We start from the raw sequence: 24,476 nt of genomic DNA on the forward strand, positions 1-24,476 counted from the left end.
AGAAGACAAGGATTCCAGCTACAACCACTCTATTCAACACAGTACCGGAGGTCCCAGCCAGAAAAACATGGGGAAAAAGAATAAGAAGTGGGAAAGAAGAAACAACTATTTCTTCTGCAAAGGATATTCACAGATCCTTTAACTGCTCAGAAAGCCTGAAACATTCTACAGACAAATGAGAATAAGAAAGCATATCAAGAAGTATGAATATAAGGCTGGGCACAGTGGCTCACGCCTGTAATCTCAGCACTTCGAGAGGCCAAGGTGGATGGGTCACCTGAGGTCGGGAGTGCAAGACTAGCCTGGTCAACATGGTGAAACGCCATCTCTACTAAAAAAAAATACAAAAATTAGCTGGGCGTGGTGGCGCACGTCTGTAATCTCAGCTACTTGGGAGGCTGAGGCAGGAGAATCACTTGAACCAGGGAGGCAGAGGTTGGAGTGGGCCGAGATTGCACCACTGCACTCCAGCCTGGGTGACACAGTGAGACTCCGTCTCACAAAAAAAAAGAAGTATGAATATAAGATCAATATGCAATCAAAAATAAACTGCATTTCTCTATATAAGAAATAGAAATGTAATATTTGAAAAGTGTACCATTTGCAATAGAAGTCAAAAATAAACAACCTAGGGACATCTATCTAAAACAAGATGTACAAGATTTTAAGAGAAAATTATTGAAAGACATTCAAGACCTAAATAAATGGGGCAATATACATCACTTTCATGGGTGGAAAGACAATTTCATAAGATGGCGATTCTTCCCAAATTATCTATAAATTCAGTACAAAACCATCCAACAAAGTTTTTCAAGAAACTTAAAGAGATGACTCTAAAATTTACAACAAAGAGATTTAGCCAGGTGTGATGGCTCATGCCTGTAATCCCAACACTTTGGGAGGCTGAGGCGGGTGGATCACTGGAGCCCAGGAGTTTGAGACCAGCCTGGGGTAACATAGTGAAACCCCATCTCTACCAAAAAAAAAAAAAATGCAAAGATTAGCCAGGCATGGTGGTGCGCCCCTGTAGTCCCAGCTCCTCGGGAGGCTGAGGTGGGAGATCGCTTGAGCCCGGAAGACGAAGGTCGCAGTGAGCCCAGATTGTGCCACTGCACTCCAGCCTGGGTGACAGAGCTAGACCCTATCTCATTAAGAAAGAGAGAGAGAATGAAAACAAAAATAGCCAAGACATCCTTGATGAAGCACAAAGTTGGCACGGCTTCATGTTTCAGATATCAAGACTTAAATAGCCTCGATAATTAGACCGTGTGGTTGGGAATCCACCAAACCGACCAATGAAAGAAACAGGGAACTGAAAAATGATCTACGTATCTGTAGAAATGTGGTGTGCAAGAGAGATGGCACTGCAAATCAGCAGGGAAAGCGTGAACTATAATAAATGATGCTGGGACAGTGGCTTATCGCCATGGAAAAAATAAAATCCTTAATTTATACCACCACACATAAAAATCAATTCCAGATGGATAAAGATTTAAATATAAAATGTAAAATGTTATAAGTTCTAGAAAAAAAGCAAAAAATACTTTATAACTTTGGGTAGGGAAAACTTCTTTAAAAAACACAAAAAGTAGAAATCACAAAGAAAAAGACTGATGAATTTAAATACGCGAAAATAAAAATCTTCTGTTCATCCAAAGACACTATAAATAACCTAGGAAGATAAGCCACAAATTGGGAGGAGATATTTGCAATTCATAAGTGACAAATGATTATTATCCTAAATATATAAAGAACTCCTAAAAACCACTAAGAAAGCAACAGAAAACCCAATAGAAAATTAGGTGAAAGACATGAACAGGCATTTCATGGAAAAAGAGACCTGAATGGCCATTGATGACTTGAAAACATGTTCAACCTCATTAGTCATCAGTGAAATGCAAATTAAGACTATAGAGAATTACCATTTTATACAAACTAATGTGGCAGAAGTGAAAAAGGCTGGCAAATTTTGATCTTGATGTAGAGCAACAGAAAGTCTTACACACTGCTGCTAGGAAAGAAAACAGGCAGAGTTGCTTTGGAAAGCAACTTGGCACTCTTATTAAGCTGAAGATGCACATACTCCATAATCCAGCAATTCTATTTCTAGAACCTTGTGTGCAGGTGCATCTAGACATCCACATCAGAATATTCACAGCAGTCTCATTTGTGATAACAAGAAAACTAAAAACCAATCAAATGCCCATGGATGGCAGAATGGAGAAGTCAATTGTGATACAGCCATACAATGGGAAACTACGCATCAGAGAAAGTAAATGAACTGCAGCAAAACATCCACATGGGTACATTTAAATATGATGTGGAGTTAAGCAGCAGTGTGTGATTCGTTTTTATAAAGGATGAAAATGAGCAAAACTATACAATGCATTGTTTGGGGATATATGTACACATGGTAAAACTACTCCCAAAAGTCCGGGCGCCGTGGCTCACACCTGTAATCCCAGCACTTTAGGAGGCCGAGGCGGGTAGATCATGAGGTCAGGAGATCGAGACCATCCTGGCTAACACGGTGAAATCCTGTCTCTATTAAAAATACAAAAAATTAGCCAGGCGCAGTAGTGGGCGCCTGTAGTCTCAGCTACTCGGGAGGCTGAGGCAGAAGAATGGCGTGAACGCGGGAGGCGGAGCTTGCAGTGAGCAGAGATCACGCCACTGCACTCCAGCCTGGGTGACAAAGGGAGACTCAGTCTCAAAAAAAAAAAAAAAACTACCCCCGAAAAAGGTAGGAAAATTATAAACACAAATTTCAAGGGAGGCTGGGCACAGTGACTCACGCCAGTAATCCCAACACTTTGGGAGGCAGAGGCAGGCAGATCAATTGAGGTCAGGAGTTCGAGACCAGTGTGGCTAACATGGTGAAACCCTGTCTCTACTAAAAATACAAAAACTGGCCAGGCGCGGTGGCTCACACCTGTAATCCCATCACTCTGGGAGGCCAAGGTGGGTGGATCACCTAAGGTCAGGAGTTCAAGACCAGCCTGGCTAACATGGTGAAACCCTATCTCTACTAAAAATACAAAAATTATCTGGGTGTGGTGGCGCACACCTGTAATCCCAGCTACTCAGGAGGCTGAGCCAGGAGAATTGCTCCAACCCAGGAGGCAGAGGTTACAGTGAGCCAAGATCGTGCCACTGCACTCCAGCCTGGGCAACAGAGTAAGACTCTGTCTCAAAAAAACAAAAAAATCAGCTGGGTATGGTGGCAGGTGCCTGTAATCCCAGCTACTTTGGAGGTTACGGCAGGAAAATCGTTTGAACCTGGGGGGCAGAGGTTACAGTGAGCCGAGATCATGCCACTGCACTCCAGCCTGGGTGATAGAGTGAGACACCATCTCAAAAAAAAAAAAAAAAACACACAACAATTTCAAGGGAATATTTACATCTAAGAAAGAGGCAGGGGATATAGCCAGAGAGGTGTACCAAGATAATGTTCTAATTCACCAATGAGGTTCACTGCTGTTTGTTGTATTGTTATGATTTTATGACTTTCATAAGCATTATGTATTCTCTTATGTACAAATCAACACTAAACAGAATAAAAAGATGTGAGATGAAGCAAGTTATGACACAGACCTAGTACATAACGGCTGACTCACTATATTCTGTGAATACAAGCACAGCCCTAAGTGATTTTGCACACATTATCTCATTTAGTCTTCACATCAGCCCTACTAGCAGAGGAAATCTGCATTCCCATTTTATACACAAGGAGACAGACATCCAGAGGGCTTAAGCAACTTGCCCCAGGTCACACAGCTAAGAAAGGGAGAGGCAAGCCCAGGTCTGACTCTATATCAGTCTCTCTCAGCCACTGTATCCCCACCTCTCACATAACAGGTGCTCAATAAGGGGTGAGGCCACCCTGATCCCTCTGATCCTACAGCAGCACCTCCTCCTTGACAATTGTCACAATGGACCTTGCATTCCTCTTATTCTAGCGGAATTCCTTGCAAGCTCCTCCAGTACACAATGCAAAAACGCCACCTGTGCTGGCTCTGTATCCAGAAGGTATCCAGCAGGAGCACCATAGATGTTTCACTTTTGGTTGCAGGTGTTACAGAACTCACCTGATGTGGGGACCCTATTGTCTCAGGTCAGGAACCCCAGAGCCATGAAGAAGAGGTACGAGGGTCAGGCACTCACCCCGGGTGCTATAGCCATGGGTGTCCATGAAGGACAGGCCCAGCCGCTCGTCCTCCTGCAGGGTGCTCTGGTCTGTGAAGCTGCGGTCCACGGCGCTCATCATGTGTGTCTTCTCCTGGCGGTAGTTGACGGTGGCCTTGGTCATGTTCACCGGCTTCCTGGAGAGGGGGGTTGAGGGGAGACACAGGCACTGTGTGGGGCCAGACAGCACCCAGAGGTGGCTGGGGAGGCCCTGGAGTAAGGGGACCTCAAGGCCAGGAGCCAGCAGCTGTCCTAGAAGCATCTCTGGATGCTGAGGGCTCTGCCTCCATCCTTCACTCACTAGACCCAGAGCTGCTTCTTCCCTGAAAAGGGCTTGGCAGAGCCCGTCCTAGGGACCTTTGCTAAGGGAAAGGGGTGGAGCAGCAGTGGCTTCAGGCTGGGATCTCACTCCTAAGTTTCACTGACCCCCTGGGCTTAGGAAATGGGAAAGAAAGTCACTCCAGGGCTAATTTGGTGTCACAGCAGACAGCCCCCCTCACCCCCACTGCACCCCAAACTAGGAAAATGGCTGGCCCAGCTCCAGGCCCAGCATGTCCCCACCTCTCTCCTCCCCATGTTAAACAGGGACCGCTCTCCAGACTCCTCTTTCTCCTGCAGGAAGGAGGGACTACACCCCTCCTTCCCCGCAGAGAGTCTGGCTCGTGCTCAGCCAGAGCTCCGGGGCTTCCCCCACGCACAGAATAAACTCCACCCTTGGCTTCTCCCTACTCCCAGTAGCACCTAGGATGGTCCCAGCATAGACCACCACAGACTTATAATGAGACCCACAGAAGGTCCAGATTCCCACCACTGCCCACCAGTCCGTCCTGCTGCTCAGAGCAGCAGGAAAGAGAAAGAGTGACCTCCTCTCCCTCCAGGCCCAGCTTCATGGATGAGGATGGCAGTCTGTGACTTCGAAGGAACTTGGAGCAAAGTGGGAGGGAGAAAAGGAGGTGGGGAGACAGGGCCATGGACAGAGGACAGCCAGCCAGCCTGGCTGAACATGGAGCCCAGAGAGGACCCGTCACTGAGCAGATGCTGGCCTAGAGGGCGGTCTCCGGGGTGTGCCACAGGCTCTGTTCCCAGCCCAGGACTCCTGGCCTACCTGGAAGAAGAGCTACAGAAACAAACCAACCCAATCCCCAGAAGATGGAACCCGGGAGGGACACCTAACGCTGTTGGCATCCAGCTGAGCTCAATGCGAGATTAAGCAGATGGAATTTAATACAGATTCTTTGAAAAGTTCTGCATCTGGTTTTGAAAACTAACTGCACAAGCAGCAGGGAGGGAGAGCTGCCTGTCCACAGCCCCTGCAGGAGCCGAGCTGGGGGCTCAGCACGAGTCGCTGGGTGTTGAGTTGTTGGAAAAGCTCGTGTCAGGAAACGCTAAGGTAAGGAGCCGTCCAGGGAGGAGGAGGTGAGAGACCCACTGTCCTCAAGGCTGGCCTGGCACTCTCTGGTCCTGCACTTCGAGGGAGGGAAAACCAGCACAGGTGCAGGAGGAATGTTCCGGAAGGCTTGCAGAGTAGAAGACAGAGACAGAAGACAGAGTAGCATCGGCAGGCTATGGAATCAGCAGGGGCCTGGGTTGTATCCCAGTTCCAGCACATTCTGCGACCTCCCACAACTCCCTCGGTCTCTCTGAGCCTCAGTTTCCTCATCAGTAAAGTGGGAGTGATAAAAGCTCCTATTTCTCAGAGCTGTTGTGAGGACTCTGTCAAGAACTGAGCACAGGGCTTGGCCCAGAGGAGGCGCCCAGGAAATGACGGGTCTGCACAGCTGAGACTGCCTGGCTGGAGAAGGGACTTGTAGGGGCCTGAGAGTTGCCTGTACCGTGGGAGGAGCTGCCAGTCTCAGAACAGGTAGGCCCCACCCACATGCACACAAGCACACACATGCACATGGACGTGGGCTCCAGAGCATGTCCTGAACGTGGATTTGGTTGGAGGTCAGGACATCCTTCTAACCACGAGGAACAGTAGACGTAAGGGGCTGCTCTGGTGGTGAAGGGGACATTGAGGCTCAGGGACTTGCTGAGGGTGACTCAGCAGGGCCAGCTCTGAACCCATGCCTCTTAGGGGCAGAACCAGCACTCGTGACCACGACTTGAGGAGGAAGATGCAGAGGGGAGGGACAGAGCAGAGGAGAGAAAGTCAGAGGCCGAGGTGACCAGGGAGAACGGGGTGGACACCAGGCCAGGCTGGGTGCAGCGAGACTAAGCCCAACCAGAGACGGCAGGGGTGGGGGATCTCCCCCTAGGCAGGGCCGAGGACTCCCAGGCAAGGTAGAGCTACTTACGGGTAGTAGGAGTAGGCATAGTGGTCTCTCCTGGCAGCGTGCAAAGAGAGAACAGCACAGTTGTGTCCGAGGTCCGTCCACCAAGGCCAGGCTGAGGCAATGCCCAGGCAGCAGGGCAGGGCCTGGGTGCCTCCCGGGCTGGGGAGGGGGCTGGCCAGGGACTGGACAGGTCAGAAGGACCTTCCTGGTCCCAAGAGCTGGTCAGGCTCAGATATTAATGACCAGGACCCAAGGCCCTTCTGAAACCTTCCCTAAGCCCACTGCAGGAGTGAGGAGGAGGTGGGAAAAGGGCCTAGGGGGCCACAGAGCTTTCACACACAGTCATACACATATGCACACTCACACAGACACACATGTAGATATATGCTCACATACACTCATACATGGAGAAACACATATCAACACACACAAATGCAGACACACAGGTGCAGACATGCATACGCATGTATTCAAACACACTTGACACACACTTAGACATATATTCACAAACACACACACATACACATTAGACATCCCCTGACACACACAGACTCATACTCTCTAGGCTAACTGTGCTGACCAGGGCTGTTCTCATCCCTGCAGACAGCACCCCACCCTCCCTCCCTGCACGGCCCTCTGCCCCTAAGGGGTCAGCCCTTTGCCTGCACCTCCGCCTGGGTGGGGACAGAAAGGGGGCAGGGTGGAGAGGACTCCAGATGTCTGCCCAGGACACACCTAGGGCCCACCCTCACCCACCCTGCCTGCCCCTGGGTGTGGGATCCACTAAAGGAGACAGGTCATCCCCTCTGGGAGCACCTGGGGCACAGCTTCCATCAAGAGCCCTACCTTACCGAAAAGCACCCACAGTGTAAAGCAGGTCAGATTCCCATTTCACAGGCGGGGGAAGCTGAGTCAGGGAGCATGGGCTGCCTGGGCCTCTCTGGGGGTCAGTGGCAGAGTCCAGAGCAAACACCTGCCCCGGGACCCTGGTCCTGGAACCTCCTCTGTGCTCCCCTCCCAGGCTCTCCAGAGGCCTCCATTCACTTGCCCCCACATCACCCTGTCGGCAGGGACCCCAAAGAATGGCCTTCCACAGGAAATCCTGCAGATGAAGGGGAGGAGAGCGAAAGACGCACCAGCAAAGGCAGGAGCTTGGCCCCAGGTCACAGAGCACATCTCCTCCATCCCAGGGAGAGAGGGGAGGGTCCAGGGTGCTGGGGCTGTTGCAGAGGCCCCACGAGGGAGGACACAGCTGAAGAAATGGCATTCTTCTGGCCTCAGTTGACACATTGTGCCTTCAAAAGGGCCTTCCCGGACCACTCTCCCATGCGTGCCAGCTACATGATGTCTCCTGTATTCTCTTTGCCCCCAACACCCAGCACCCTGTTCTTTTCACATTTGTGCTTTTTCTAATTTCATGCCAGGCTCTCCACTGGCTACAAAGTACAGGAGGACAGAATCCTTGCCTTTTTGTCTCCCTTGGTTTCCCCAGGGCCCTACACATTGTAATCCCACAATAAATATTTTGTTGAATAGAGTAATCAATAAATAAGTAAAAATAAATAAAAGAACTTCACCTTCATGCGCTTCCACTTTCTTCTTTAAAAAGTGAAGTTAAGCCTGGGCACAGTGGCTTAGGCCTATAATCCCTGCACTTTGGGAGGCCGAAGCAGGTGGATCACCTGAGGTCAGGAGTTCGAGACCAGCCTGGCCAACATGATGAAACCCTGTCTCTACTAAAAATACAAAAAATTAGCCAGGTGTGGTGGCAGGCACCTGTAATCCCAGCTACTCAGGAGGCTGAGGCAGGAGAATGACGTGAACCCGGGAGGCACAGCTTGCAGTGAGCTGAGATGGCGCCACCCCACTCAAGCCTGGGTGACAGAGCTTGAGTCCGTTTTAAAAAAAAAAACACACACACACACACACACATACACAGTGAGGTTAATAATCATCTCCCACAAGGACTGCTGTGAGGCCCCAGCACCAGGAAGTACCCAGCAGTGCCCACAAACCACTCCTCCCTACACCTCAGAGTGGGGAGACCCAACTCCCCTGGGCTAGACTATGGAGATATAGACAAGACAAGGCTTTCTCTGCCCTTCATGGAGCTCTTAACCCAGGAGGGGACGCAAGCATTGAGCAAAACACTACAAGTAAGTAAATGACAAAGTGCAGAGAGAAGAAAGTGCTGCCACGGAGAAGTGTGGGGTATGGGGACTTCTGGAAGCAGAGCCAGGGGATCTGACCTGGCCTGGGGTCACCAGCCTCCCTTTCAGGCCCTGGAATTCCCCTACAGCAGATGCATCCAGTCTGATCGTCCACAGAGGCAGGGCAGGATGCAGAATCTGAAATCTCCTTCCAGCTGGCCTCTATTACCCATAATCCCCCTGGGACTCCCTCCTGGGGGCGTGGTAACTGCCCTCCTCAGCAACTTCCTACTCGTTAGTTATGTTGGCACCCCACGTTGATCTGAACACCCCCATCCCTGCCAGGGCTGCTGCATCCCATGATACCCACAATGCAGACTGCAAAAGCCCTGAGGAGCACGGAAGGCCCTGAAGGCCAGGCTCAGATCCAGGGGGATGCAGTAGGTGCTACACAGTGAGACTGAATGGCTTTTAGAGGAAGTAAGGAGGTCCAGGGTGATGGGGGATGAGGGGTTCCTGGAGGCATCTGGGATAACCTGGGTTTATGGTAGCAAATACATAATGGAAGGTTTCCTAGTGAGGCCCTGACAACATTTCTGATCCACCCTGTCCTAGGCCCAGTGCTCTCTTTGCAGCGCTCTCTGTGACACCCCCCACTCTGCCAATCCTCTTCTCCTTGAGGGTAGATTTCTAGGACCTCAAATACCACCTGAAACTGAAATCTGCCCCCTCCATTATAGCCCTCTCCAGCCCCAGCCCTACTTAAAGTCACTTCTCAGGCCTCCTGCTGGGGGAAAGTCAGGGGCTTGCCACTCTGGGGGCACCGCCTGTGCACCAGACTCGCTGAGGCCTTCACATTTGTAGGCGAGCCTGAGTTGAAGTCAGGCCCTACTGCTCATCAGCCAAGTGGCCTGGGCAAGGTGCTTTCATTACAGTTTCTTCATCCAGAAAAAAGGGAGGAGTCAGTCAAGATCCAAGAAGGAAATGTTCTCTGACACATCCTGAGTGCCAGAACAGTGCCTGGTACACAGTAGGTGTGCAATAACTAATATACTCATGGATGATGTGTGTGAAGCTCCTGGCACATGGTAATCCCTCATTAAATGATACTTTAAAATAGTCTCTCTTAAAGCTGTGCAGGAACGACGACGGGAAAAATCAGTGTATCGCCCTGACTTGGCCATCCCCTCCACATCTCCTCCACTCCGCTGCACACTCCACCCCTAGACTCTCTCTCTCTTGCTGGTGTCTGGCCTCAGGCAAGGTGGCCCCAGCTAGCTCTCTCTCATCTTCCTGGATCCTATTATCTGCTCCCGGTAGCCCAGAGATACAGCCAACTCATCCACGTGTGCCCAGCCTGGCAGCAGTAGGGGCTATAGAAGCCAGAGCCCAGGTGGGGAAGGGTGGAGCTAGCTCTGCCTCTGGCTCTCTGGGTAGCCTTGGGCAGCCCTGCGTCCCCTCTAGGCCTCAGCATCCCCATCCCTCATTTAAGGTGCTTGGACCACAGTGTCCCACGGCTGCCTGGTGGGGAACATGGTGGGGCAGAGCCGGCAAGTAGAAAGGTCCCAGAAGCCCCCACCCGGCCTCCGACCAGCACTGCTGCTCAACCTTCATGGGCTCCATTTACTAGGCTCCCAGGGAAGGGTTTTCTGGTGTTTTGAAGGCAGGTTCTGTTTGTTTAAAAAGATTTGAAAACCACTAGACTACATGGCCTTGAACTACCTGGCAGCTCTTACGTTCTGGGGCTCTGAGCCTCTACAATTCTAAAGCCTAAGATTCCTAGAGTCCTAAATCCTACATTTCTGAAACTGCAAGATCCTAGGTTCTGGATTCTACAATGTCCTGGGATTTATGCTGCCCTCTGCAAATCTGCTAGGAAACACATTTCGTGCAAACACAGGCTGGACCTTTGAGACATGAGGGATAGTAGGGGCAGCAGGGGGAGGGGTTTATCAGTCACAGGCCCAGGAGGGCTCGTCAGATCCATCTGTAGAGGCGATGCCCAGGCTGGCAGCCCTCCACACAACTGCAGAACAGCTGCCCTACCAGCTCTTAGCCACTACTCCTCTGTGCCACCAGGCCTCTAAGGGGTAGAAACCATTGGTGGGACAGGGCACCAGCCTCACTCACCCTTTGCGGATGATGACAATGATGGCACCCAGAAGAAGGATGAGGACAGCAAGCCCCCCTGCACAGATGCCCAGGATAAGCCCCATCTCCTCCGATCTCTGGGACACCTCCAGGGGCCGCTTGCTTTCCTTGCAGGCAGCTGGGGAGAACAAAGCAGAACACGGGATCAGAGGAGAGACAGGGACCATCAAGCCCCTCCTGTAGGTGGCTGTGCCCAAGGAACAAACTGGGCTGCACAAACCACCCCACACCCTCAACATGTGTCCTGCCTTTTGAGCAAATCTACCTCCTCACCATCCCTGATACCTTCTGCACTTCCACGCCACAGTCCTCACTGACATGGCTCCTTTGCCAGGAATAGCTTCCCTCGCTCCCCACTTTCTCAGATCCTCCCAGCTCTCAGTGGATAGAGGAGAGCAGACACCTGGGCTTCAGCCCCACCCTCTTGCCCTCCTGGGAGGTAATAGGGATTAGGAATTGTGTACCTAGGGCATGGTTAGTCCATCTCAGGATGGGAAACCAACCACATTCCCTGTCTGGAAGCAGGAAAGATACCTACAGCACAGGGCCCATGCTGACCTCACCTTCTCCCCCACCACAGGAAAGCCGGGTAGATACGTAACCCAGAACCAGCACCCAGTACCCACCACCCCCAAGGCCCCATGGCTCCTCTCCACAAGCCTGCTCCAGGCCCCTGCTGTCAGCCTGGGAGAAGGCGCCCTTGAGGTAGGGCACATGGAAACCCAGCAGAGAAGCCCCTCCTAGCCTCAGGCCTGCCCAACCACCCTCCTCTACTCCCACAGCCTTAGGTCCTCAGGATCCACCTCCCCAGCGCTCGGCAGGTGAGAAACCTGCCGCTGAAAGGCTGCAGGAACTCAGCGGACTTACCTTTCCTGGCAATGCGGATACAATTCAGCCGGGTCTCCTGGAGGCACAGATGGGGGTCTCAGCGCTGCTGAAGCCCCGACCTCTCCCTCCCCAGGGTGGGAACCTCAGACAGCGTTTCTTGGGCCTGTTCAGGGCTTTGTCTGGTGCTGATGGCATCAAGGGACACCCCACCCGAAGGCAGGCCTGGGGGGACCCTTGAGAGCGGGGCCTAGAGGGGAGGCACCTGCAGTGCCTTAGGAAAGGGGGATGAGATCGGAGGCAAAAGAGAAACAAACGTCATGGGGAAATGGGCGGGGCCTCGGACATCGGGGCGAGGCCTAGGGCCAGAGGTCCAGCTAGGAAGTCAGAAACCAGGCAAGAAACCAGGCATGTAGCAGAGGAGGGAGGAGCCTGGAGGATAGGGTGGGGCTTCAGGGAGGAGGCGGGTCCTAGGCCTTAACACAGGAACGCTGGAATCTGAGATGGACTCCTCTGGGAAGAGAAGCATCTAAGATAGAAGGCAGGGCTTCAGGAAGAGGCAGAGACTAGACTGGGGACCTGGATAGAAAGGAGGAGACTGGGAAAGAAGGCTCAGGAACGGGGTAGTGCTCTGTGGGAAGGAGCCTGGGGTCAGGAGCGCTGGCTATGGGAGTGGGGTGGGACCACGGGGGCGGGGCTATGGGAGGAGGGACTATGGGAGGGACTCTGGGAGGCGGGGCTGTGGGAGGACGGGCCGTGGGGGTTGCTCTATGGGAGGTAAGGCTATTGGAGGTGGGGCAATGGGAGGTGGGCAAACGGAGGCAGGGCTATGGGAGGGGCAAGGTTATGGGCAAGGAGCTGTGGGGCCAGGGCTATGGGAGGTGGGGCTACAGGAGGTAGGGCTACAGGAGGTAGGGCTATGGGGGTGGGCTGTGGGAGGAGGAGCTGTGGGAGGTGGGGTTATGGGAGGTGGGGCTATGGGAAGGGCTGGGCCTGGAGTATGTGCTGGGCCTGCTCCAAGGTATCCCCTGTCTGCCATCCCCCACACCCAACCACGCCCACCATGACCCTGGCCCGTCCCTCACCCCCTTCAGGTGGCTTGCTGCCTGGAAGTAGATGAGATAGGCCTTCCTAGGCTCAAGTGGTGGGTTCCAGAAGCCTCGGTAGGTCTGGTTGTCACCCACGGTAAAGGGCATGGCCTCAGGTAGACTGCTGGCCGCCAGTTCGGCCCCGAAGTAGTGCACCAGGCCTCGGGCCAGCGCTGCCTCGAAGGTCAGTGGCACTGGGAAGCAGTCCTGTCCACCTGGCTCCCGCCGCAGCCTCCGCGCCCGCTCCTCCTCCACAATCACCTGGTACACACTGGACAGGGAGGAGAGCGTACAGGGGATCACAGGCGGCCAGAGGACTGGGAGAGCCAGCTAAAGGCATGGGCTTTGTGGTCAAGCCCTCCTGGGGACTAACTTCCACACACTGCTCCTTACTAGCTGGGCAAGTCCCCTAACCTCCCTGGGCCTCGGTTTCCTCCCCCATAAAATGGGAGTAATTGCAAGACTGTTCCAGAAGACAGATGGGAAGAACAGGCAAGTTAAGCAAGCAGCCAGCACCTGTCAGCGGTTATTCCTGTTACTAATCCAGGCTAAGAGGATCATGGACCCTGCTCAATATAACCAAGCCATAAGGCCCCAGCCTGCTTCCTCCATGAGTCCTCCTGTGCGTGTGACACAAGACCTGGGAAACCAAAGCTACTGAAAGCTCCCTTCTGGGACTCAGTAAATGACAGGGTTAGCCAGGTTCATTCATTCATTCATTCAGAAAGAGATGACTGAGCTCAGACGATGAGCCCTGTGCTAGACACTAGGCATCTGGGCTCCCTAAAACTGACCTCTAGTGAGAGACAGTCATTTAGCAAACAAGGACACCCAACACTATGTCTCTAGCACCCTCCCAATGCCAAGGCAGCCTCTGATCAGCAAATCGGAGCCCTGCTGTTTCAGGATCCTGACTGCCCACTCTGGTTTGTGCTCCCTGGTCCCAGCTGTGTTTCTATTCTATCTCTTTACTAAGTAGGTTTCTGCTATGAGCTCCTCCAAATCCTCTGCAGAACAAAGTGGAGAGTAAATAAGTGAATCCTGACAAATTTAAATATTTCCAGTTACAGTCTCGGTCACGTCTTGGCGTGTGACATCCCATACTGACAGCCTCTGCTCGGGGAAGCAGAAATGCCTTTTCCTTGCTCACCAGATGTTTCTTTGGAGCATCTAAGTTGTGGGGAATCATCCCAGAGTGTTGGACACCAGCCCATGGCTTGTCACTAGCCCATTATAAACACCAGTCCAAGCCCCTTTCAGCCTCCATTACCCCAGGCTAAGGTCAGGCCTCTCCTAGCCCTAAATCCCACCAGGAGGTAATCATTAACATTAGCCATGAACAAAGTGCATCTTAATCTAGAATAATCCCCATTGAGGCTCAGGAAGGTAACGGGACATGCCCAGGGTCATGCAGCCATCTTGCCGCTCCCCTCCCACCAAGCCTGCCCCCACCTAGCCTTGCAATCATCATCCTGAGGGACCCTCACCAATGCTGCTCACAGGATCCCTCAAGAGGACAAGGAAGGAAAGGTTCCCAACCCATCCCAGACTCAGCGGCATAAGGGCCCTGAGGCTCCAGCAACAGGCAAAAGGCCCTGCAGACCCCATGACTTTTTCCTGGGTCTTCCCTGAGGGTCTGGGAACAGCCCAGGGCAGGATTTGCAGTGGCAAATACAGGGAAGACAAAGCAGAAGAGGAGAGGATACAGTGGGGAGTGAGGAGGTGAGGGACTGCCATGGTCACCCAGGCAGCCCACTCTCTTCCTGGGGAACTGACTAGGACCCTCAAACCCCCCCACCTAAAGGCTGTCACCCTCTCCCAGAGCAGGTACCTTCGTGGAAAGAAGGTGTGGACCAGAAGGGCAGGGAGGCTCTATAACTTCTAGAAAAGGTACAGGCACAGCAGATAGACCTGGCTTCCAAATCCCAGCTCCACCACTTACTAGCTGTGTGGCCTTGAGGGCAAGTGATTTAGGCTCTCTGAGTCAGTTTCCTGATATGTAAAATGAAGGTAATAATACCCATGCCACGGGGCTGCCATGAGGATAAATGGCTTCATGCAGATAAAGCCCCTAGCACAGGGTCTGGCTAACAGTACGTGCATACAGTTGCACAAACATCCTCACACTCTCACACAAATGCACACTTATGTCTCCCATACACACCTCTCACACACTCTCACACCACACATCTCATGTCTTTATCACAAAGACACACCCAGGTTCACACCCCACGTACACACACACACACACACACACACAGAGTCTTGTCTCCAGCACCCTCTCCCCAGCAGAGGCAGCCACCACGGCACCAGCAAGCCCAGCTTCCTCTGGGGAGAGGAAGTGGAGAAGCCAAGCTCCTAGCCATTCCAGAGAGAAGGCCCTATCTGGCTGGCTGCCCCAGCATTCTAGAAAGCCCATCTCTGTGCTTCCAGGAAAAGGCTGGGATGATATAAGGCCCCCAGAGTTTCACTTCTCCAAGGTGTCTGAGGAAAGGCCCCCTGGACAGGCCTGGACAGTCCCCTCTCCAGGCTGGACCTATCCAGGGTCCTCCTGACAGTCATCATCTGAGACCCATGGCCTCAGAGGGGAGGGACTGCAGGCTTCTCGCCTGCCGAGCATCACAGAACAATCTCCTCCAGATACTCCGAGCTCTGCGTGGGAGACTGAGGGAGGAAAAGGGTGAGCTGGCCTGGGTTGGGGCTCTGGGTCAGAGTGGGGGCCTCTTCCCTAAGGCCCTGTACTCCCACCCCTCCGTCCCCGCTTTCCCACCTGATGGGCGCACCGCGGCCCTGTGCCGGCCTCAGCAGCACGGTGATGGTGTTCTCAGACTCGCCCAGGGGCGACGGCATGTCGGCATAATCAAAGCTGGGAGCTGGAGAAGGGGACAGGGTCACAAGCTGGAGCTTGGCCACTGGACCAGGAAGACCAGGCTTCCAGCCTCCTTGACCACAGTCCTCAGATCTCCCCTACTTCAACCTTAGCCTCTTTGTTCCTGCTGACATGACCTGAGCTACCCTGGCCCCTGACCTCAGGCACCGGCCCCAACCTCAATCTTCTGATTCCACTGACCACAGTCTCCTGACTCCTCTGACTTCATCCTCCCTGAGCCTGACTTTAACTCCTAAATGGCATATTTATCTCAGCAGGGGCCCTCTGTAACTACCCCCAGGATGCCCCCCATTTCCCTTCTTCCCATGGAACCCTGGGATTCTGGGCCACCTCCAAAGAGGCTGGACCGGGTCAGGTGGGGCTCACCAGAGATGTTAGTGGTTATCTCAGTGAGTGCCGCCTGGCCGAAGCCTTTGCCTGTGCGGGCCCGCACGGAGAATAGGTAGGTGGTGCCTGGGTGCAGGTTGGAGAAGACGTGGTAGGTCTCATTGCGGAGCTTGGAGATGGTACGTCGTGGGCCTGGCACGTTCACTGCCGGGTCTGATGACTCGATGCTCTGGTAGCTGATCTGGGGGCAGGATTGGCAGGCAGGTGGGCACTGGATGGGCAGAGCATCCCTGACCAGCAGCCTCCACCCACCATGTTCCAGGGAAGTGAGAGATAAGGCTAAGCAAAAGAGACTATGGATGCCATCAAGTCAGGCTTCTAGTCATCTTCGCCTCTCCCCCCTGCCTTCAGGACCCTCCTCTAGAATGCACAGGGCACAGACCTGGCCATAGTTGAAGAAACTATGACAATCACATCTGTCCTCCCATGCACCTCCTACCGTAGCAGCAGAGAGAAAGAGGGTCACCTCTCACCTTCGACCAGGGTCCCCAATGTAATAGGGTCCCAAACCCACCTCATACTGAGTGATGAGACCATTGGGCTCCTGGGGTTCCTCCCACTTGAGGAAGATCATGTCCTCCAGTGGAGTGAAGGTCAGGGACTCGGCTGCAATCCCACTGGGCACTGCAAGGGAAAGGCGGCAAGGGCCAGGGGAAAGTGGGCTTTGGTGCCAGACACCTGGGTTTAAATTCCAGCCTTGCCGCTTCCTACCTGGTTCTCATGGACTATTCAGCCTCTCTGCACCTTACTTAACTCAGCTGTGAAGTGGGAATGATATAACCCCTCTCAAGCCAGGACTCAAATGATGTGATGTACATAAAGCCCCAAGGCAAACATCAGCAATTGCATATGGTTCAACCTATTACTAAGTACTCAAAATGGATAGCTGGCATTTTCATTATTGGGTAGGTTGCATTCAGGAGAGAAATACGTTTGAAGGCTCCAATTTTGTTCCAGTTGGGTAGTTTTCAGAAAATATGCACATGGGCCAGAGAAATGAAAACAGCAATTGCATTGCGGTTATCGGGATTATGGGTGGAGATATTTTCCTGTCTAAAAATTTCTAATTACATAAATGACATGTTCAATGTAGAAAATCAAAATGAGCTTAAAGAAAATCAATGGCATCTACAATTGTATCACCCAGAGATACTGTTAACTTTTTAGCATTAACACTTGCAGGCATGGCTTTGTTTTGTTTTCCTTTGTGTAAATGTATACTGTAAATGGCAGGCACAGGAGTGTCATTTAGGAAGAGAATGGTCTTTGTTTGGGAAAATACCTTGATAAACCACTACGGGAAAGCTGAAGTCCTAAGGCAGAGAAAAGCAGAAAGTAAGGAAGGAGCTGAATTTTGCATCTAGGCCATTGCTGTGCAGAACAGAAAACTGTGGATGTGCGGCAGCAAGACAAAGCCATAAACCAAGGAGCTTAGGGGTAACTGGGATCTATAGGAACCCAGGGAAAGGCTTCGGACCTGTGATAGCATTCGAGTGTAGCTCTTAAGAATGACAACTGGCTGAGCACGGTGGCTCACGCGTGTAATCCCAGCACCTTCGGGAGGCCGAGGCAGGCGGATCACTTGAGGTCAGGAGTTCGAGACCAGCCTGGCCAACATGGTGAAACCCCCGTCTCTACCAAAAATACAAAAAATTAGCCGGGCGTAGTGGTAGGTGCCTATAATCCCAGTTACTCAACAGGCTGAGGTGGGAGAATCACTGAACCAGGAAGGCAGAGGTTGCACTGAGTTGAGATTGCGACACTGCTCTCCAGCCTGGGCAAGAGAACAAGATTCCATCTCGAAAAAAAAAAAAGAATGACAACTGTGAAGCCAGATGGTCAGGTTAGAAAGCCAGGCTTTCTGTGACCTCTTCTGTAAAATGGGAATAGAAATAAAATGGGAATAGAAATAGTAACCTACCACATAGGGTTGTCATGGATATTAAATGCAGTAATATATTAAAACCATTCGGAATGGTGCTTGACATGTACTAAGGGCTAAATATTAGTTTGACATATGTAGAACACTGCATTCAACAGCAACAGAATACATGTTCTTTTCAAATACACATGGAACATTTACCAAAATTTAACAATATGTTGGGCCACAAAGTAAAGATCAAATTTCACAAGATAAAATTTAGAGTATATACTCTGACTACAGTGGAATTAACCTAGAAATCAATAATAAAAAGACAATTAGAAAAGTCCCAATTGCTGGCCAGGCGCAGTGGCTCATGCCTATAATCTCAGCACTTTGCGGGACCAAGGTGGGCAGATCACCTGAGGTCAGGAGTTCTAGACCAGCCTGGCCAACATGACGAAACCCTGTCTCTACTAAAAATACAAAAATTAGCTAGGCGTGGTGGCGGGCACCTGTAATCCCAGCTACTCAGGAGGCTGAGGCACGAGAATCGCTTGAACCCAGAAGGCGGAGTTTGCAGTGAGCCAAGATTGCGCCACTGCACTCCAGCCTGGGTGACAGAGTGAAACTGTGTCTCAAAAACAAACAAAAAAGAAAAGTCCCAATTGCTTAGAAATTCAGCAACATAATTCTAAATAACTCAAGTCAAAGAAGAAATTATAACAGAAATAACAGTTCAATTGTATAGACAACAAATTGAACTGAATGATAATGAAGATAGGAAATATCAAAATTTGTGGGACACAGCTAAAGCAGGACTTAGAGGAAAATGTGTAGCTTTAAACGCATATATTAGAAATGAAGAAGGGCTCAATATTAATTATCTAAGAAACTTCTATCTCAAAAGGCAAACAAAACAGCAAATCAACTCCAAAGAAAGTATACCAAAGGAAATAAAAAATAGAAAATAAAGAAAATCAAGTAAGCCAACAGTTGGTTCTTTGGAAAGATTAATTTATACAGTCCTCACAAGGGTAAACAAAAAAAAAGAAAACAGAAATTACCAATATCAGAAATGAAAAAGGTGATATCACTATAGAGCCTACGGGCATTAAATAAATATAATAAAAGAATATTGGCAAATGAAGTGGCTCATGCCTGTAATCCCAGCACTTTTGGAGGCCAAGGTGGGTGGATCACTTGAGCCCAGGAGTTCGAGACCAGCCTGGGCAACATGGCAAAACCCCGTCTCTACAAAAAATACAAAAAAATTAGCCAGGCATGGTAGTGCACGTCTATATTCCCAGCTACTTGGGAGGCTGAGCTTGAGGGATCATTTGGGCCTGGGAGGTCGAGGCTGCAGTGAGCCATAATCATGACACTGCACTCCCACCTGGACAAAAGTGTGAGTCCCTGCCTCAAAAATAAATAAACTAGCTTGGTGTGGTGGTGCATGCCTGTAGTCCCAGCTCAGGAGGCTGAGGTGGGAGGATCGTTTGAGCCTGGGAGGAGGAGGCTGCAGCGAACTGAGATGGTGCCACTGTACTCCAGCCTGGGCAACAGAGCAAGACTCTGTCTCTAAATAAATAAAAAAAATTATAAACAACTTTATCTCAAGAAATTTGACAATTTAGGTGTAATGAACAAATTCCTTAAAAAATACAGTCCATCTAAACTGATACAAGAATAAAAAAACTGAATATCCCAATATCTATTTTAAAAACTAAAATTTACTAAAAACCTTGCCACAAAGAAAACTCTATGCCCAAATGGCTTCACTGCTGAATTCTTTCAAACACTTAAGGAAAGAAATTAGACCAATCTAACCCAAAGTCTTCCAGAGAAAAAATAGGAGCTATCACTACTTTGGTGTTATACAGTTGCTTTAATTCTAAGCAAAAAAAAAAAAAATACCCTCAGTAAATTTCAGTCTCAGACATGGCGTATCTGTGGGAGGTACACAGGGCCCTGGGAATTGGGACTGAGACTCTTACCATCCTCATCTGTCTGGAAGGTGACCTCCTTGCCCTCTTTGCGCCCCTCAGGGTTAGTGAGGACAAGCCTCACGTGAACGTTCCGATAGGGCAGCAGGTTCTTGATGGTGTAGCGGCTGACACCTTGCTCTGTCTTCACACACTCTCGGATGGTCTGGTTGTGGCTGCTGCCCAGGGTGTAGTGATAGCACAGCGACACAGTATAGGTGTGGCAACGCGTCACGTTGTAGCCCAGTGGTTCCCATTGCAGGGTCAGCTGGCGGGCCTGGATCTCAGCAAAAGCCAGGCCTTTGGGGGCCCTCATGGGCTCTGGAGAACGCAGGAAGCAGAGAGAAGAAGTTAGAAGAAATGGGAAGAGAAGAGGAAGAAGAACAGGGAGAGAAGGCATCAGTCAGCTGCCTGAAATCATCCCTCCATTGCCTCCAAGAGCTCAGGGGACCCCTAGAACATCAAACAGGGAGTAAAAGTATGTGCTTTGGAGTCAGGCGGACTACATTTGAATCCTGGCTCTGCCACTTGCAGCTGGCAACTGCTGGCTGAATCACTTCACCCCTCTGATCCTTAGATTCCTCAACTACAAAATGAAAAGATAATAGGCCCTGCCTCATAGGATCATTGTAAGGTTTAAGGAAATACGCACAAAGGATACATGACAATGGCTAATATACAATAAGCCCTCCAAAATATTAGCTTTTTTTTTTTTGACAGAGGCTCACTCTGTCACCCAGGATGGAATGCAACGGCACCATCTAGGCTCACTGCAACCTCTGCCTCCCAAGTTCAAGCAATCCTTCTGGCCTCAGACTCCCAAATAGCTGGGATTACAGGCGTACACCACCACACCCGGCTAATTTTTGTATTTTTGGTAGAGACAGCGTTTCACCATGTTGGCCAGGCTGGTCTTGAACTCCTGACCTCAAGTGATCCGCCCACCTCAGCCTCCCAAAATGCTTGGGTTACAGGCGTGAGCCACCGCACCCAGCCAATAATTTATTTTTAATAGCACAGTTCACCTCCTAATTCAAGATCACCCTGGACTACAACAGGCCAGTCTGAATCAAACTGTTGATATATTTTTCTTAAGGTATTAATTCCAAACTTGTTCTGAAACAACGTATAGTAATACATATAATATAATAACATACAGAAATCAGGGTAATGAGGGAAATGAGAGCCAAATAGTTAAATAAGGCCAGAGAATGACACAGAAACAGAAACAGAAACACATGACATTAGGTCCTATGTGGAGGTCTAAAGATAAGGTTCAAATTCAGTGGTGGGTACCCTGGCTGTCAAGGCAAAAAGGGAAACACAATCTATTATACAATGATAATAATAATAAAGGCAGTTAACAAGTATTGGGGGTTTTGGATAGGCCAGGCATTGTTATTGAGTCTTGAAAATGCTTTATCTCGACCGGGCGCGGTGGCTCATGCCTGTAATCCCAGCACTTTGGGAGGCCGAGGCAGGCAGATCACAAGGTCAGAAGTTCAAGCCCAGCCTAGCCAATATGGTGAAACCCCATCTCTACTAAAAAAAAAAAAAATACAAAAAAATTAGCCGGGCATGGTGGTGCGTGCCTGTGGTCCCAGCTGCTTGGGATGCTGAGGCAGAGGAGTCGCTTGAACCTGGGAGGCAGAGGTTGCGGTGAGCTGAGATTGCACCATTGCACTCTAGCCTGGGCAACAGAGTGAGACTCCGTCTCAAAAAAAAAAAAAAAAAAGCTTTATCTCATTTAATCCTTGTAATCTAGTGAGACAAGTGCTATTATTAGCCCTGTCATACAGATATGAAAACAATGGCACAGAGAAATTCAGTAACTTGCCCACAGTCACAGAGATGGTAAGTGGTGAAGCTGGGATCCAAACCTGGTCAGGCTGGCTCCGAAATCCATGCTCTTAACCACCAGTCCCCACCTCCCCAATAGGAATTCACTGATGCCTCAGGAGAGAGAGAGCTACCCCAGCAGAAGGGAGGTGCATGTTATGTTTTACGGTTTCTTGATGACTCTACGGACCAGAATGTTATCCCCATCTTATAAATAAAGAAACTGGGAGAGGAACCAAGATGGCCGAATAGGAACAGCTCCGGTCTACAGCTCCCAGCGCGAGCGACGCAGAAGACGGGTGATTTCTGCATTTGCATCTGAGGTACCGTGTTCATCTCACTAAGGAGTGCCAGACAGTGGGCGCAGGTCAGTGGGTGAGTGCACCGTGCGCCAGCCGAAGCAGGGGCGAGGCATTGCCTCACTCGGGAAGCGCAAGGGGTCAGGGAGTTCCCTTTCCAGGGGTGACAGACGGCACCTGGAAAATCGGGCCACTCCCACCCGAATACTGTGCTTTTCCGATGGGCTTAGGAAACGGTGCCCCAGGAGAGTATAGCCCGCACCTGGCTCAGAGGGTCCTACGCCCACGGAGTCTCGCTGATCGCTAGCACAGCAGTCTGAGATCAAACAGCAAGTCAGCAGCGAGGCTGGGGGAGGGGCGCCCGCCATTGCCCAGGCTCGCTTAGGTAAACAAAGCAGCCTGGAAGCTTGAACTGGGTGGAGCCCACCACAGCTCAAGGAGGCCTGCCTGCCTCTGTAGGCTCCACCTCTGGGGGCAGGGCACAGACAAACAAAAAGACAGCAGTAACCTCTGCAGACTTAAATGTCCCTGTCTGACAGCTTTGAGGAGAGCAGTGGTTCTCCCAGCACGCAGCTGGAGATCTGAGAACGGGCTGACTGCCTCCTCAAGTGGGTCCCTGACCCCTGACCCCTGACCCCCGAGCAGCCTAACTGGGAGGCACCCCCAGCAGGGGCAGACTGACACCTCACACGGCCGGCCAGGTACTCCAACAGACCTGCAGCTGAGGGTCCTGTCTGTTAGAAGGAAAACAGAAAGGACATCCACACCAAAAACCCATCTGTACATCACCATCATCAAAGACCAAAAGTAGATAAAACCACAAAGATGGGGAAAAAACAGAGCAGAAAAACTGGAAACTCTAAAAAGCAGAGTACCTCTCCTCCTCCAAAGGAACGCAGTTCCTCACCAGCAACGGAACAAAGCTGGACGGAGAATGACTTTGATGAGCTGAGAGAAGAAGGCTTCAGACGATCAAATTACTCCGAGCTACGGGAGGATATTCAAACCAAAGGCAAAGAAGTTGAAAACTTTGAAAAAAATGTAGAAGACTGTATAACTAGAATAACCAATACAGAGAAGTGCTTAAAGGAGCTGATGGAGCTGAAAACCAAGGCTCGAGAACTACGTGAAGAATGCAGAAGCCTCAGGAGCCGATGCGATCAAATGGAAGAAAGGGTATCAGCCCTGGAAGATGAAATGAATGAAATGAAGCGAGAAGGGAAGTTTAGAGAAAAAAGAATAAAAAGAAACGAGCAAAGCCTCCAAGAAATGTGGGACTATGTGAAAAGACCAAATCTACGTCTGATTGGTGTACCTGAAAGTGACGGGGAGAATGGAACCAAGTTGGAAAACACTCTGCAGGATATTATCCAGGAGAACTTCCCCAATCTAGCAAGGCAGGCCAACATTCAGATTCAGGAAATACAGAGAACTCCACAAAGATACTCCTCGAGAAGAGCAACTCCAAGACACATAATTGTCAGATTCACCAAAGTTGAAATGAAGGAAAAAATGTTAAGGGCAGCCAGAGAGAAAGGTCGGGTTACCATCAAAGGGAAGCCCATCAGACTAACAGCGGATCTCTCGGCAGAAACCCTACAAGCCAGAAGAGAGTGGGGGCCAATATTCAACATTCTTAAAGAAAAGAATTTTCAACCCAGAATTTCATATCCTGCCAAACTAAGCTTCATAAGTGAAGGAGAAATAAAATACTTTACAGACAAGTAAATGCTGAGAGATTTTGTCACCACCAGGCCTGCCCTAAAAGAGCTCCTGAAGGAAGCGCTAAACATGGAAAGGCACAACCGGTACCAGCCACTGCAAAATCATACTGAAATGTAAAGACCATCGAGACTAGGAAGAGACTGCATCAACTAACGAGCAAAATAACCAGCTAACATCATAATGACAGGATCAGATTCACACATAACAATATTAACTTTAAATGTAAATGGACTAAATGCTCCAATTAAAAGACACAGACTGGCAAATTGGATAAAGACTCAAGACCCATCAGTGTGCTGTATTCAGGAAACCCATCTCATGTGCAGAGACACACATAGGCTCAAAATAAAAGGATGGAGGAAGATCTACCAAGCAAATGGAAAACAAAAAAAGGCAGGGGTTGCAATCCTAGTCTCTGATAAAACAGACTTTAAACCAACAAAGATCAAAAGAGACAAAGAAGGCCATTACATAATGGTAAAGGGATTAATTCAACAAGAAGAGCTAACTATCCTAAATATATATGCACCCAATACAGGAGCACCCAGATTCATAAAGCAAGTCCTGAGTGACCTACAAAGAGACTTAGACTCCCACACATTAATAATGGGAGACTTTAACACCCCACTGTCAACATTAGACAGATCAACGAAAGAGAAAATCAACAAGGATACCCAGGAATTGAACTCAGCTCTGCACCAAGCAGACCTAATAGACATCTACAGAACTCTCCACCCCAAATCAACAGAATATACATTTTTTTCAGCACCACACCACACCTATTCCAAAATTGACCATATACTTGGAAGTAAAGC

General features: G+C 50.3%; 1 protein-coding gene across 11 annotated transcripts in view; it reads right to left on the reverse strand.

Annotated features, from left to right (window-relative positions):
- Window positions 1-24,476, reverse strand: part of PTPRU (protein tyrosine phosphatase receptor type U) — a 95,595-nt gene that overhangs the window by 30,531 nt on the left and 40,588 nt on the right. For 4 of the 11 annotated variants that reach the window (XM_054538491.2, XM_054538481.2, XM_054538485.2 and 1 more), the window contains 9 exons: window positions 19,811-20,119; window positions 16,467-16,576; window positions 15,932-16,133; window positions 15,446-15,548; window positions 12,673-12,946; window positions 11,630-11,666; window positions 10,742-10,880; window positions 6,483-6,512; window positions 4,165-4,322 (listed from right to left, as the gene is read on the reverse strand). In XM_054538491.2, the coding sequence (XP_054394466.1) occupies window positions 4,165-4,322; window positions 6,483-6,512; window positions 10,742-10,880; window positions 11,630-11,666; window positions 12,673-12,946; window positions 15,446-15,548; window positions 15,932-16,133; window positions 16,467-16,576; window positions 19,811-20,119 (1,362 nt within the window). The remainder of the gene's footprint in view (window positions 1-4,164; window positions 4,323-6,482; window positions 6,513-10,741; window positions 10,881-11,629; window positions 11,667-12,672; window positions 12,947-15,445; window positions 15,549-15,931; window positions 16,134-16,466; window positions 16,577-19,810; window positions 20,120-24,476) is intronic. The other 7 variants (XM_024233440.3, XM_024233446.3, XM_054538493.2 and 4 more) reach the window with 2 other exon arrangements.

Source organism: Pongo abelii, chromosome 1 (genome assembly GCF_028885655.2).
Source record: "Pongo abelii isolate AG06213 chromosome 1, NHGRI_mPonAbe1-v2.0_pri, whole genome shotgun sequence".
In the NCBI taxonomy this organism is placed as follows: Eukaryota; Metazoa; Chordata; class Mammalia; order Primates; family Hominidae; genus Pongo; species Pongo abelii.